Genomic DNA, 15,997 nt, shown 5'->3' with positions numbered 1-15,997 from the left:
CAGAACTACAGTAATACACCACTCCTTTTGACAGAAAAACATGTGACTCAGATTTCTTCAGATCTACTGTAGCAATACTCAATCAGTCTCGCAGATCCATTCGGGCACCACATTACAATAGTTCTATGCTAGTTTTAGTATGTAGAGTAGTGGATATGTAGGAAATCCGAGACGATCTGTCGCGGAATTCGTTATCAGGCCATATGCAGTCCTTTTGACAGTCACATCACGCTAGAGATCTTACCAAAAGGGGAAAGATTATCTGTCCTCGTCCAATGAGGTGCAGAGCGAGCAGATTGCGAATGAAGCGCTGGAAGGGCGCTTCGCACATATGCCTTCTCGGTCATACGTCGGTCATCCCAAAATCGTATCCCAATGTGGCAGTGTGACAACCTGTTTGATGGCAATGGCAACCATGTTGCCAGTCTCATCTATGATACTCCATTCCCCTCGATAAGGCTACAAATATACTCAAACTTATGAGAAGAACCTAGTGACAGTGTTGTAAGTCTCCGATTTTTTATGATCGCTACACTGCGGTCAAGATCTAGCGAGTGAGTCATATTTGGCCAATTTCGAGTGATCATTCCTCTGTATGAAAACATCGCGAGGGGAAGTAAGCCCCCAAACTTGTAGATATGTAACTACAATGTATAAGAATAGGAATATGAACATAAAAAGGAAGGGGGTACGGAGGAGGAACAGCGATCGGTCTTTGTCAAAAGGAGTGGTGCTGTCAAAAGGAGTGGTGTATGACTGTAAGCCGATTCTGATAGACGTGTGTGTATGCTCACGCTTAGGTAGCCAATTTCTGCATGCTCGCAGCATAACTGACGCACACGGCGATAATGCAAACAACATCGCTCGCCACGCGCGTTATATCACCCACGCGTACGTTTATCGACATATGACCACAGCTGCTGATCTTGGTGGCTTGCTGAGCCAAGAGTAATCCACGGGCCATTTGCAATGAGGCTACGACTTATGCATCCTCAATTACCTCCCGCAATCGCCGCGCCCAGGTACGGTACCTATGTAGAGCTGTTCACGGTCTGCCCCTGTTTCCCCGCGTTCACAACGAGGTTAGCCTCACCGCTCGGGGCCTTGATCCACTAGCACACGTCGACGTCGAGAAGCTTTCGGCGGCGAGAACAGACATACAACAGAGATATATTGTTGGGTTGTGGCTTGACGTGCACGCAACACCGTGACTGTAGCCTAGTAGCCCATTGGCCGTCCTTGTCAGCCCACCTCAGAAATCCCAGGCTGATATCGGGTTTTGAACGCAGTTGCGGACGCTGCCGGCCATCCTGTGCTAGCCTCCACGGATGGTCCCGAGAGCTGACTAGACACATGGCTGGGCATATGTATACGTGTCGTTCACCCAAGACCTTACGAGGGACAGGAAGGTCAGAGGTCAGGCCTTCAGGGGTTCTGCGGCAGCTGACCAGCCCCGCTGCGCGCGGCATAGACGGCAATGACCCTGGGTAGATCAAAGGATCAAGCTTCAAGTACATCCATCGGCATTTCCCCCCTTTACTTGTGCATCCCGTGTCCACCGAAGCAAAGTTAGTAGGGTGCGTCCGCGATCGTGGACGTGTTGGGGTTGTCACGTCCGTCGGTCTCTCCTGCTCATTAGCACCTCACCTACACAGACGGGTGAACGCTACAGTCATCATGGGGTATAGTGATCGCATCACGGTGACGAAAGCGGGGGATTTAACTTTTCACGACGACCGGGGCATGAAACACGCACGGGCGCCTCTACCCCGTACGGGTGAGTAGAAGGCCCGCGAGGCAATACTGACGTCGTCAGCAACCTCGAGGCTCTCACGCCTTGCGTCATGGAGGACGTACAGACTATTTGTAGAAGTTCAAAGAACGAACGAGCAAGGCGCAGGCATGCAAGCTCATGCTGCGAGTTTCGCCGGGAACAGGAGACCATGGGACGTCCGTAGCGCTATAACCGCTAGTCTTGCTTGAACCTAGACCTGATGTCACGGGGACTGTTTGCGGCCGGCCTGCGGGGTCTCAGACCGTTCGAGAGTCCTTGGAAATGTTATAGGGACGCTCCCCCAATCTGACTTGGTGGAGCGACAAGTTGTCGCCCCCAACGTTAAATTCTGTAAACGATTACGCTCAGGCTGCGCATTGACCTCAAATAGTTTATGTTCGGGTCGTGACCCGCTGTGCTCTGGAAAGCATCAAGATATGTACGCAAGGCAGTACGTCTTCACCCTATCTCGCTGTGGAAGCCGCATCATTTCCGCTCGACGGTCGTGTCCACGCCCGTGTGTGGAGCAGGGAACAGTGAAAGCACTCGGAGCAGCCGCGTGCTTCATTGGCCGGATACCGGGGAAGGTAGTGGGAACAGCACTGCGTAATTTTACGCAACTAAGGACACGAAGACGTCTAATGACGCTACTAGTACGCCCCTAAGGGAGACAGACACAACGCACTGCGTGACAAGGAATCCAACCTTCCACCGAGTGGACCGGATCGGCATGAGGGATAGGATGAATCGATTCGGACACTGTGATCGACCCGGTGCGCGCGAGTGCGATGCATCAGCCCGAGGCCCCGAGCTGTAAGCCTCCGCTTCATATTCGCGGATCGACGCTCCGCTCCTGCTAGGGGATGGAGGTACTTGGCGTAAACTGCGAAGGATTGCGTGCGCGTCGCTGGCGTTACAATAAGCGGTCCGAGCGTGCGCCTCGCCAACCGAGGACGTTCCAATGGTGTAACACTAATGAACGAGACATCTTCTCGAGCGCGAGCTCCTGTCCGGATTGCGCGAAATCGTGCGTCCCTACGCTCGGGCTGTCTGTCATGTTATGGGACCGGCAATGGACGTTCTCCCCGCGCGGCCACCCCAAAAGAGTGGACTAGGCAGCCGCGAGGGCACCCACGAGGCTCACGTGTCCCCCAATTGCCCGTTGCGACTGAGTATATAATGACAGGGGCAGCGCCGAATGGAGACCGCCATAACCGCTAAGATCATTCTGCTGACGGCGTTTCCGTGGATCGCTATGCACGAACTGGATACTCCAGAATGTTTTTCAACACCCGGAGAAGATGTGAGCGCGATTTCACCAACAGGAAGACAAGGATCCCTGGATCCCCAGAACTCAGGCACGCCGTCACGGGCACTGTTGCTAGTGCAGCGGCGCTGTCGGCAGTGCTGCTATGTTGCTGCGGCACCCGACATAGTGACGATTCGAGTATGTATAGTTCACAGTGTCAGGATAAAGCCTTTTCAAGCACGGAGCGCGCATGCACGAGAAGTAACGAGATTGCATTCCAGGGTGTAAGGGACGTCGATATATGGGCAATCCGCCATATTTAATGTGAAGGGCACAGCCGATCGTCGCGGGCTTTGCGAAGAAGGAAAAGATGGGATAGAGAAGGAGAGAAGCGCACCTAGGACGACCGGGAACTGACCGAGAGCATCCGCATGCGCTGCGGATTGTCATCTCGTGAGCGTTGACTGTGGTGGTCCACCTGGATAGGACCATATAGGAGTCGCAAACTATCGTCTTCATGACTAGCCATTGACACTTGTGTCCTCGATGATCACATTTGCGTGACGACTAGGTGTCGCCGGATGCCCGCCGGAATGCGAAGCGGCCGATGTCCGAAGCGGTACGCAACACCCTGCTATCAGCGCACGCGAACACCAGAAAGGTACCGCAGAAGCCGTCAGTATGAAAAAGCCCGAGTAATAATGAAGGAACCAAAATGCGAGCGAAATGGGCTCCCTGAGTCCAAGCCGGAGCGAGCGTCCGGATTCAATATAAATCCTTGAGATATATATAGTCGGTTAGCGTTGCTATTACCCTGCACAAAACCCTAGGCAACGAACTCTATAGGTTGCAGAGGTGCTCACCATCATCCATGAGTGTTTGCACACCGAGTCGCCTCCTTGTATCTTGCATCCACACTGTATGTAAGAACCCAAGGCGAAGGTCAAGGGTGGCGCCTCGCGAACATCGTCAAGGACACAGAGGTGAGCTGGCGTCGTCCTCGAATAGTGGAAGACTTCCATGAAGCAGGCATCTGTGAGCGTCACTACAGAACTTAGCTTCTGTAGAAGCATGTACTCTGTAAGTTGCCACAGCACAAGGTTTCAGCGTGTCCTCGAACACCAAGTCGGCAGGCCTTCTGCCGGCGATGAGGGATGGATCAGCGCGTGCGCATGAGCACTGGACTGCTTTTTGAGGAAGGTCCGGTATAATTTGCAGTTCGCTTTCACCAACTGACATCCTCGAAGGCCTCATATATTGAGCAGCGCCAAGCTGGTGGGGCCAGCTTTCGCAGCGGCATGGAGAGCAGCTGGGGGTGGGAACGATAGGAATAAGGTATTACTCACCACACGCGTTGGCCCACGAAGGGCAGTCGAGCACTACGTGTAGCAGGCACTATAGTCAAGACGAGTACGCGCTCTTGAGAGTAGGCCTTCAGCGATGTCATAACAGTACTATAACGGCGACGTTCTCAGCACCGGTGGACGTCTTGGAACGGATGGGCCACCTGATATTGACAAGCGCCGGAACGGATGCATTTCTACTTAGCTGTATTGCGGACCTGGGTAGTTGGAAATGAATCCGATGTTCAGGCTTCTATAATGCCTCCACCACATCCCAGGCGGTGAGGGGAGCCGGTGCTTCAAATGTAGTGATCAATCTCCCAGGCTGCGAGACAGGACTGGCCAGCCGGCTACAATCGATGGATGAGTCGCATGAGCTTCTGTGGCACGAGGAAGATCCACGCCGAGGCGAACGCTGACTGTTCGACCGCAGAACGGACTGGAGGGAAGGGACACTCACAATTCGTCCAGAATGAGGTGGCTTATAATGGTCCTCGGGCAGAGTAACCAATGTAGTGATGTCGGCGATTCTGCCAGGGCCCCGAAAGGGCTGAGGCGAGCATTGGCACCGTGGCGACCTTCATTGGATCACATACTTGGCACTCGCGGCACAGTGGGGGCGTGTAAGGGGGGAGTGTTGATTGCAGGCGTCGATAACGCTTAGGATAGGAGATGGGCTGGCTGGAATCGGGCCGTATTGACGGGGCATCTTGAATATCTCTGCATCCTGTCAGTACGGGGTGTCGGGGCACACAATTGAGGCACAAAGGCTGGGCTCCGAGGGGAGAATAATATATAAGGGTGTGTTAGAGGATCTGGCAGGCGGGAGGGGATTGGGGAGAAGTTGGGAGGGAGGAGAGAGACGCGTGGCTGAGTGCTACTCCGACCGCGGTCTTGCTGATGGAGGCCAACGGCGAGGAGCCATGCTGCAGTCTGACTTCGTCTGACACTACGACCATCGTCTACTCGAGCCCAGTCCCCGCGATCAGGCTTTGCTTGCTGTGCCCGTCGTCCTACTGCAATATTCATCGTCACCATTGATTCAAGCACCCAGTCCAATCCAGCGCGGGTCGGCACGCCGCACCAGACCCCGACACTGGAACCCGACCAGTCATCCCTCCATTCCGCCTTCGCTTTCGTGCCCTTGAACAACTCGTCTCCGACGTTAAGGACTCCCCACCCCCCCAGTCCCGCCAGCACAGTTCCGCACACCCGCACGAGGTCTGAGCTCGAAGAGGGCGACGCCGACGCCCGCTCTGCCGAGTACGCCCCGGCCTCCGCTTCCTCTTCCTCCATTCCTGTACCCTACCTTCACCCATCGTCCTCTGGCATCCTCCGGTCTTCACTCAGCACCTCACACTCGATTGACGCAGACTCAGAACTCTCCCGTGCTCGCAAGAGACAAAGAGTAGATAGCGACGCGACCTCCCCCTCCAGTTCGCTTGCGTCCACCGAGCACGCCTTAGTTCCCGCTGATTCCGCTGCCTTTTCTACTTCCACCCCATTTGGCCGTTCTCAACTCGCTGCTATGAGGCTTACGGAGAGTGATAGGGACTCTGCTTTGTCTGTCTCACCAGACTCGCAACCCGAGGCTGGCCCCAGTTCGTCCGCAGCGGGGCCTTCCAACGGTTACAAAGCCGCTGTGGCGAAGACCAATGGATTCTCACAGCCTTACACAAACGGGGTGTCCAAGCTTGCGTCGTCGGGTTTGTTGGACGGTATCGCACCGGAGAAGCACAGATCATCCGTGGCGAAGGTGTCAATACCGGGGAGAACGCTCTATGACGACTCCTTCGTCGATAGGGAGGAGTTTGTCCGGTTGGTCATACAGAGTCTACGGGATGTGGGCTACACGTAAGTTCTTTCCGTTCTGTCGTGATTCCGTCCTCCGTTCAACGACGGGATGCATTTGTGCAGCGAGTCGGCAACAACCCTCGAAGCGGAGTCCGGGTACATCATGGAGACGCCAGAGGTAGCCGAATTCCGACGATGCATACTCACTGCGTCATGGGACTCTGCGGAAGCTGCGCTCATGAGATTAGGTGTCACGGAGGGGGAGGGGTTATGGGTGAGCCTCATGGATGTGGGTTCGGTGGCGACTCGTCTGACAGTAAGTACAGGAGGCCAAATTCCTCATTGCGAAGCAGAAATACTTGGAATCCCTTGAAGCTGGCAAGACTACAGCAGCGTTGCATGTCCTGCGGAACGAACTAGCACCTCTCAACCCGGAACTGGATCATCTCCATGCATTGTCGGCGTATGTGATCTTACATACTGCACTGTATCCGTCCATTAACTCTGTTCTTATTCGCCTTCCTTCTTCGGCAGTCTGATGATGTGTTCGGATCCCGCGGACTTGCGACAACAAATCGGCTGGGATGGAGCGGCGGGCACATCGCGGAGACGCCTACTGACGGAATTGCAACGTACGTGCGCCCTCTTCGACCGTCAGTCTGTCACGCTCAACTCTGTATCCGTGGAAGGCTATATCCCATCTTCCGTTATGATCCCTCAACGGCGGATCGCGACACTACTTGAGCAAGCGCGGGCTTACCAACAAAGCCAGTGCCTGTACCACAACACGCCCCTCACGAATTGGTCCTACTCGTTATACACAGACCACTCCTGCGACCGTAACACGTTCCCGCGTGTTACAACTGCCGTCCTCCAGGTACATTCCGACGAGGTATGGAATCTTGAGTGGAGCCATAGTGGACGCTATCTAGCGACAGCAAGCAAAGACAAAACAGCGATCATATGGCGTATAGAGGTATATCTGGACCACGCAAGTAAGTTGCCGACATAAGAGCTGACCTAATCCGTCTATTGCAGCTTGACAAGGACGCGCGGTCAAGAGCTTACTCACCAGAATTTGTTCTACGGGACCATCCATACCCCGTCGGCTGCGTGGCATGGTCATTAGACGACTCAATACTCCTGACGGCCGCGGAACATTTCATAAGGCTATGGAATACACGAGTGGGTCTCACGCCGGCTCCGGTTTGAATCCGACTGCTCACACGACATGTTCAAATCCGCAGACAGGCGACTGTACACGGGTGCTCAACCAACATACAGACGTGGTAACAGCACTAGCGTGGCTACCCGACGGTTCGGGCTTTATCTCGGGGGGACTCGATCGCAAGATCATCCTATGGGTGCGTTTCATGTTGCTTCATATTCCACAGTAGAGGACACCCCGTTAACGGCTGCGGTACCTGAATCACTTTTCGTCACGCTCTTATCAGGACGCGGATGGAAAAATGAGAGATAAGTGGGAGCGGACGCCCATCCGGGTAACCGATCTCATAGTCACTCCGGACTTCACACGGCTCGTTGCTGTTGGGATGTACGACATGCCTTCTATACAACCAGGCTCTAATCCACAAGAGTCTGTGACGCCAGCGGGTTCGGGCCAAGCGCAGAATGCGGCGGCGAACGCGAACAAGAGTTCCTCAGAGACACGGATCATCATCTACGATCTACACACGAAACAGGCTGAAACGTGCGTACCTGATACAGTCCACACGGATCGCCGCCAAGCGAGACGTTGCGTGAGGATCGCGTGCTGACTGCAGGGATGGGAACGTACAGGTACATTCGACTGGATGGCGAGCTCACAAGCGTGAAGATATCTCAGGATTCCCAGTATGCACTGATAAACCGCGCATCCGAGAATGGGCCTCCAGCGGTACGTGTGCATGGTCCACGCGTTGATAGTCAGGCACGCTAGTGCATGAGCGCAGTCGGGGTGACAAAATGGGAGAGCTGACGCAAGACCACTCGCACACACAGGAGATCCATCTGCTTGACCTTGCGTCGGAGCAGGTCGTGCGGAAGTACTCCGGCCATAGCCAATCAAAGCATGTCATTCGGAGCTGCTTCGGCGGCGTCGAAGGGAACTTCGTCGTCAGTGGGAGTGAAGGTACGTCCTCCGGCGACTTGTTTTGTGAACCACGCTGACTATATCTCCGATTACACTCGCACACCACGAACCTTGTTTCCAACCAACGCGATAACTATTCTCGATCCATCCATCACATAACGGCTCGCTTATTCATCGTCCGGAAACTCGGACGTTTCGTTCATCCGGGAACCCCAACCCGCCCTGCTTCTGACCCTCCAACGCTCGGGTTCTCAGATGGGAACGTGTATATCTGGCACCGAGACACAGGCGCCCTGCTCGAGGTCCTTGAAGGTCACGGGGAGGGCTCCGTCAACTCCGTCGCGTGGAACCCGGTCAACGAGCGCATGTTCGCATCGTGTTCGGACGACAAGACCATCCGGATATGGGAGGCACCTCCGTCGGAAGTACAGTCGAGCTTGCTTGTTGCGGACGAGCCATGCGATATGCACGAGGCCGACCACGAGCTGGAGAACGGCAAGGATAAGGGTAAGGGCAGGTGGGACGCGGGCGCTGGGCCTAGCCGCTCGAGTACTGCGTCGGCGTCCGTGGGCGCGGAGCCGTCTACGTCGGGACGTGGAGTGGATCCGGAGGGCGGTCCCGGGTACGGACTCGGCTCAACGACGGCGCTATTCTGATGAACAGGATGGAAACCCTTTGCATGGTATACGAACTTCGTCCCGCCACGGACCTGCTTGCATTTAATTCCTGTTTTGCGTTACGCCGCCGTTAGGGGAGATTGTCTTACCCGGCATTTTGCCAGGCCCTCACTATTCCATACGTTTACCATCCATCATCTACGCAAACCGCCTCGCAACTCATTGCATGATTTCCGTGCTGTTTCTGATCATGATGGAGCCCCTTCTTTGCAACGCCCTCGACACCTACCACTCATAATATCAGTCAAATTTCCCCTCATCAGGCATCACAACCGTTATTGTTTCCACTCTTCATGATCGTCTTACACCACTCGCTGTCTCATCGGAGTTCATCCGCCTTCATTGCCGCACTTAGACTGCATACGATAAAGATCGCATTTGAACAACAAAGGCAAACGGATTGTATAATATGTATCTATGTACCTCATGAGCTGCTGCACATATCTTTCAAGCACAGCCGTTGGCTCGTCGGATGCTGAGCACTGAAATATCATGCGTATGCACACGACACGACGTGGTCTGGGTGTGGCACGGTGGCGCGACGCGTACGCCGGTCACGGGACCGCGGTGGCTGGTCCATCTATAGAAGCGCCCGTCATCCTTTCTATCTTCGAAGGAATGAATAGCCTCATCTCTCTACGTCGGCGACTCTGTTGAAAATTTATGATCTTGATCGGCTTAATAGAGAGCAGGTAAAGTATCCTTGATTACAATATTCATCCCATGAGAACTGATGCAGGAGAGTTCGCAACGTATGAATAGTGTTATATCGAAGTATTGTTCCCGCAGACCAGACTACACACTACACGGTCATAATCGGGTGTCATATTGCGAGCAAAGCACTGTATACTACCAAGATGTACATATAATTAGAAGTCTATCACCTAATCCATGAAATATGGACTTCCCGAAGCACATATCGTTTCTCAGTGAGGCCTTTACCGGGCCAACTGCCTAACTCTCTGGCAAATATATGACAGTCTGGGCATAGAGCATTGATATCTCCGCCTCCAAGCGCTGGGAGTGTTATTGAGTGTAGCTGAAGGTTCATAACCATCCTTAATTCGAGCGCTCGTATTTGAGCTAAGCCGCCGTCAGAGCAGCGGGCGTTTCCGACCGAACATCTGGGCAGTGGTCAGCTACGGTTTCGGTGGCACTGAGGGATGCCATGTATCTGATGTCTTGAAATGGAGGGATCCTTCTCTGCCTCAAGGCAGTGAGCACTTTCAGGAGCTAGAACGAGTCGATGCTCGGCTGAGAACCGTAGGCTGCAATGCCCAACCTTCTTTTTGAGGTTCACTTCCGCAGAATTATCCGAAGAGAACCCCGCTCGGCAGCACTAAATCTCCCTGTCGGAAAGGTCTCTGTCTGTCTATGTCTCGTAGTTATAAAATTCGACTCTTACCGTTTCATGTATATGTATATGTACCGTCTTGTGCCTGATTCTCGGCTATATGTCAGTGCAGGGGTGCTCTTGAATGTTGAAGGGCCTTGAGGCTTTTCTGCGGCAATGTCGGTATGCAGACTACCCGGATGCTTCGGTCGACTGACTGTCGTAGACGCAAGTTCAAAAGAGCAGGGTGGGAGTCGGGGCCTGCCAGAGGAAGGGGCAGGATAGTAGACATGGTTTTGGTAGTCTCTATATGAGATGACATAGCTCACCATCAGAAATGCTTGTATGAAGTCTTAGGATCTTACGCATGGAATTCCGCGCCAAAAAGGCCCGCCCGGCGTGACATGAGCAAGCGTGTTATGATTCGGCGGTATGTTGTGACCTGACGCACTACGAGCGCCCGCGTCAACTTGGCTCTAAACCACGATGTTCGGCTCGGTGCTCTTCGGTCGTACGGCGTCCCATCCGCGAACCGACACGATGGCGTTCATTAGTGTAGCTGGAGACTCGATGGCTGAATTTTCTATTCTTGTGGACTCGACAGAGCGCCCTTGGTCAATAACCACGATCTAGTACTAGATACAGAGGAGTCTGCCTCTGGATCTGCATAGGTTGTCGGGCAGGTAATTCATTCACACCAGGAAATGAGCGTGTTTTCATTGAATGAGCTTCTGCGACACCATCTCTTTCAAGCTAACGCAACTTCCATGCAGTACCCAAAGCATACCAATGGTAGGATGCCTTCAAGCACTTCAGTACCCGCCGCCAGGACTTTGCCATGCTCAAGACACAGTCGCGCAGCCGTGCGAATTGACGGCCTTGAGGCTCTCGACGATGATATGTGGAGGCACGTTATGACAAATCGGCCCCTATCCACCAAGAACATATCCTGGGATGATCGGACACTCCGCCGCGAACACCCGTGGGACGCATGGTTCGTGCCTTTCTCGTCGGACCAAGACTAGAGCGGATTAACCTTTCCGTATTTCTACTCTTCCATAGTCTATGCGAGTTAAGAGGAGGCCGCTGATGCATACAAAACACTCTGCGCATAGTCAAGGCACAACGAAGTCCTGGCTAGCGCGGGCGGCCAACCGGCTGACGTCGATCTTGTCCCCAAGCTTCCCTGTTCCCTTTTCCGAACTGCCACCACGCCCGGTACAGCGGCAAGTTCCAATCACGACCATCGCCTTAAAAAATCGAACCACTTGCTATGCCCGCCCCCGCGTCCTCTCTCCTCTCCAAATAGCTCCGTGTGAGTCCTCACCTCGTGTCAGTGCACCCGGGAATTCCAGCTCATGGAGTGTGTCTTTGGCGCGTTTTAGGTGAGCGAGTCGCGGCGCTCCGCTCGGGCTTGGCGGACCCGCTTCTTCACCAGAGATCCTTTCTCAGGAATTTCCTTCACCAAGTATCCAACTATCGAGGAAAGGCAGCTACGTTCACATGCTTGCAACCGCTCTCCCTTGAGTGTCATTCCAACCCTCGTGCCTGGCTCCCGCTTCGACGAGGCACCCTTGCAGCGCCTCGGCCCCTTCCAAGCCCGCCCAGTCTTCGCCACTATGTAGGTGCTCTAGCACCGGAAAGGGCGTGTCTATGTAAATAGCAACGGCGGAGCTAATCTGCGCTGAGCCTGTATTGTGTCCTTGCTCGCTTCCTTTGCTCCAGCGTCGGGAATTTGACATCTAGACATGCGTGTATAGCGTCCTGTGTGTAGTCAGTCGGGCGTGGCCGCCACTGGGCGCACTCATATCCCCGGCGTCGGTGCTGCCCCTATCTCGTGCTCTCTCACTCTCGCCTATCGTCCCACCTCACCCGTACGTCTCACGGACGCGTCCTCACGCTGTGAGCGGCGCGTGGTGCGGGTCTCAAAGGCTGCAGGCGTGGACGTGTGGAGCATGCGCGGCCGAGACGTGAGAAGTGCCCTGCTGCGCCGCCCGTCGGTGAGAGTGGTGTCGAGCGTCCCTAACGTGCCCAACGGCGCGTGCTCCGATCGACTGGACTCGAGCTCGAGTTTGGAGACGGCGCTTTCGCACCGGGGACGCACGTACGTACTGACCCCTCAAAGTCACAGGCCTGCGGATACAGTGCCCCGGACGTTGGCGCGGGGACGACGGGCCCGGGAAGCGTAGAGGTCAGGCTGACAAAGTAGCAGAATCGAAGTGGGAGCGGAGCCTGCCTGAGGCAGGGAAGGCGAGTGAGGAAGTCAATCTTGGAAGCACAGCTGGGGACGCATCAACTCACATCGTATGGACATCGTCTGATGCTTGTCCTACCAGCATCTCAGGGTCGTCCCGCTCGGCGACTTGGTAGATGTCCTCGCACAGGCATCACCGCCAGCCAATGGTCCACTGACACCGCACGTACACCTGTCGGTCGGCCCCACATGTGTCTCATCGCGCCTGTATACCCTTAGGGCAGAAGCAGGCAATCGGAATTGGCCGCCAAGTCGAAGGACGCAACGTGCGTGCACTACGTAGGCCGTGTACCAGTCTGAAGTGCGTCGGAAACCTTGAAAGTACGTGTGCTTGCTTCTGCCTTACGGAATGTGGAAACGGGAAGGGGCGTTTACTGTCCCTCTTACCGGATCGGTCAATGCGTTCTCGCTAGATTCTATTGCGACCCAAGAGCGGATGCCGGCTGCCGAGGCTAGGCTGAGGGCAATGTGAACGTACTTGCCGTTTCCTGGCAAGTGCTTACAGAAGCTTGAGTTCGACTGGGTGCCAGAGCATGCCGAGACTGCAGCTCGCCATCGGACAGCGAGAACGAGGTTCGAGGTACTCAACAAGGAGGCAGATAGCTTCGCTGGGCTTGGGAACATCCGGGTCGGACGAGCGTTGACAGCGAGGCGGTGGCCCAAGAACGCCACCGATCAGAAGCTCGCCGGGTGGGGTGGCAGCTGAAAGAAAACTACATGTGATGAACATGTGCAGTACAGTACACTTCCTGTAGGTTCCCTGATGAATACGTTGGAACAATGACCCAAGATGGCTAGCTGGATGTGATGAAGGCTGGAAAGCGTCACGAAAACGGGTGCCGTATGATAGCGTCGGGATGACAATGTGACATGGTTGATGGTATACAGAAGGGATGCGAACGAGAGCGAGCGACTAATCGGTTGCAGAGTGGATTCTAAGTGGAGATAGCAATAATCGACAAAGCGTTGACGTTGTGCAGGTCTATGACTTTGACTGTACACCACGCGGAAGCTGCGAGTAAGCTCGGTGCTTGGGCATGAACAGCGACGCCCCTGGATTCTTCTTTCCTGGCGCCCGAGAAGGCGGCGAACGAGCCTCGGGAGATTGTATTTGCAGTTGAGGCATCGGCGACCACAACGTTTGTGGGGGACTACTTGAAGGCGAGGGTGATGATGCGATAGGTGGAGGCGAAGCAATTATAGAAAAGACGTCGGACGTTGTTGGGATAGCACTTGCTGATTCGGTCAGCATTGGCGACGCCTGCTTGGAAGGTGGCGGCGGTGTGTGCACGACGGGAACACTCCTTACGACTACGCGCGAGCCACTCGGCTGCGCACTGCTGAGTGCCTTGACGGAGGATGCCGTCCGAGAGGGTGGCGGCGGTTTAGCACTTGCAGTACTGGGCACGATCCTCCGGGTCTGAAACGCTGGCCGAGTAATACGCGAGCCGAAAACGCCTTTACTCAAGCGTGATGCTTCCGTCCTTGTCTTCTGGAAAAGGGTCTTGGGTTGGGAAGGCGCACCCCCTTTGTTTGCTCCGTTAGCCGGTGTAGCCATATGGCACGGCTTCTTTGGTCACTCACAGGGACGGGACCGCTTTGCCGGGGGGACTTTGTCAGTGAGTTTGATAGCGGACTCTCTCTTGCGTTCTTCCTCCTCTTGACGCGAGGCTTTGAGTCTATTGGATAGTGCATTCAGTTTCGCGTGCTCTCGATCACGCAGAGCCTGGTGGAAGAGAAGAGTTCTGGGCTATTGATAGTGGGAGCAATCAGGCAACGGAGAACGCACGAAGAGCTCGTCCCTCCACGACTCGGGCTCTTCCAGGGCATTTGATTCGTACTGGTGAGCCGCTATGGGGAATTCCTTGAGGAAGAGCCTCTTCCAGATGTCTGCCGAGGACGCGCCCGGGAGAGGATGTCAGTTTGGACCGTCATGAGAACCGTGGTCGGAGGCATTGCTACACGCACCTTGAGTGTCGTTCGCGATGTACTGAAAGGTAGACACGTCAACTCTTCTGCTTCCATCCAGGAGGCAGAGATCGCACGTACTGGGTCCGCGTGCTCGAATCTCTGAAGCGTTTCTGGGGTGCAGCTCTCCAGCACAGGCCTGATGAGATCGTTGCGCCAACCTTCGCCTAGGCTGCAGATACCTGATACAGTGTGGAGCATAGTCGTTCATTTCGGGCCTTCACAGGAGATATACCTAGATATACACATACTCTCGACGTTGGCGGAGGCGACTACGGTAGGTCGGTCAGGGTACGGCACGGTCGGGGTTCCTGGGGATTGTCCTCACCGCGTTGACAGTACTGAACAAGAGTGGGGATAGGACGGCCGCCGGAATCAATATCGTAAGACATGGTGGCTGCAGAGATGCTGGACAGAAGGAGTGGCTGAGGAGAAGTGTGAGAGATGGCTAGAGGAGGACTCGTACTCAGAGGCTTGGGCTTGGATTCCTACCGCCGCGGCGACCCGAGATCTCGCACAGCCGCCCACGCCACGCGAGCGCTTTCCCAGGCGCCTTACGAGCGGTGCTTCTCGGGAGGTGCTCGTTTTGGATACAATCGGCTTAGTTTGAGGTTTGATCTTCATCTCGACCCTCCTTGCACTTTGTCCAGCCCCAAACGACAACACTCTACCACCTTTCTTGACGTTCTTTGGCATGGATGCTGCCTCGCCTACGCACAGCCCGTGCGGACCTGTCACCCTGTCTGTCGGTACGGTCTCGCATGCATGCCTACACGCCCGCCTCGCGCCCTGTCCCGATGCTAGCAGGTGTGTGAAGCCTCGAATTCCATTCTCGCGATTCGTCTGCGCCTTCTCCCGAGGATACGGGCGCAATCGCGGCCCATGGACGCTTGACGGCTCAGCCGCATTCCCGTCGCAGCTGCAGCTGTCAATTGATACGGAAACTCCTAGGCGAGCCCGTTTCACCGTCGCACTCTTCCGAACCCAAGCTCGCCTTCCTGAAGCTCTCGCGCAGCACGCCCGCGTGTACAACTATGGCCGAGCAATTCTATCCCCTGTCCCAGGCTCGAAACGTGCGCGGGCCATCTACACGGGAGAAGGCCCTCTTTATGACCGGTTGTGGCGTGGAACCCTCCTGCCATATGTCATGCACCGCAACATACAGACTCGTACAGTATGGAGCATGCTAATATCGCTTGACTTCATGTGCACAGCAGGCATGGATCCCCACCTCCCGCCTCCTACAGTGGCGTTCGTGAGTTCATGAGAAGGGCGTCATTGTTCCTTGCGTCGTCGATGCGAGGCTTTCGCCTTTCTGGGAAGCAGTCCACTGTGTCGGGCTATCTCTGAGAACATCCACATACGGCGAACCAAGCAGACCGGAAAAAGCAGACGTGAAGTCTGTTCAGTCCTCGACCGAACTCGAGAACATCCTCGAGACTGCATAGGCTGGGAGGCGGACCGTGGAAGGAGGTCACTGACTTGCCGGTCGGCTCCCATGTACGTCTCCCAC

The 15,997-nt window shown here is 55.1% G+C and overlaps 2 protein-coding genes across 2 annotated transcripts; one reads left to right on the top strand and one right to left on the bottom strand.

The window, feature by feature from the left end:
• The first annotated feature begins 5,704 nt into the window (after positions 1-5,704).
• On the top strand, positions 5,705-9,376 carry DICSQDRAFT_78603 (WD40 repeat-like protein). The gene is made up of 11 exons (XM_007361474.1): positions 5,705-6,220; positions 6,284-6,434; positions 6,487-6,623; positions 6,695-6,792; positions 6,850-7,136; positions 7,199-7,345; positions 7,408-7,524; positions 7,615-7,871; positions 7,961-8,057; positions 8,162-8,291; positions 8,508-9,376. Exons 1-11 carry the CDS (start codon positions 5,895-5,897, stop codon positions 8,906-8,908), a joined length of 2,148 nt encoding a protein of 715 aa, XP_007361536.1. The 5' UTR covers positions 5,705-5,894; the 3' UTR covers positions 8,909-9,376.
• Positions 9,377-13,218: 3,842 nt separating this feature from the next.
• On the bottom strand, positions 13,219-14,876 carry DICSQDRAFT_177623 (uncharacterized protein; the record flags this gene model as incomplete). Its single annotated transcript, XM_007361473.1, has 7 exons — positions 13,219-14,043; positions 14,101-14,242; positions 14,306-14,406; positions 14,485-14,506; positions 14,566-14,666; positions 14,736-14,756; positions 14,813-14,876. The coding sequence occupies 7 exons, from the start codon at positions 14,874-14,876 to the stop codon at positions 13,499-13,501; spliced, it is 996 nt and encodes a 331-aa protein (XP_007361535.1). The 3' UTR covers positions 13,219-13,498.
• Positions 14,877-15,997: the final 1,121 nt, after the last annotated feature.

Source organism: Dichomitus squalens (genome assembly GCF_000275845.1).
Source record: "Dichomitus squalens LYAD-421 SS1 unplaced genomic scaffold DICSQscaffold_2, whole genome shotgun sequence".
Taxonomy (NCBI): Eukaryota; Fungi; Basidiomycota; class Agaricomycetes; order Polyporales; family Polyporaceae; genus Dichomitus; species Dichomitus squalens.
Note: the sequence above shows the minus strand (reverse complement) of the source record. Positions and strands in the feature narration are given on the sequence as shown.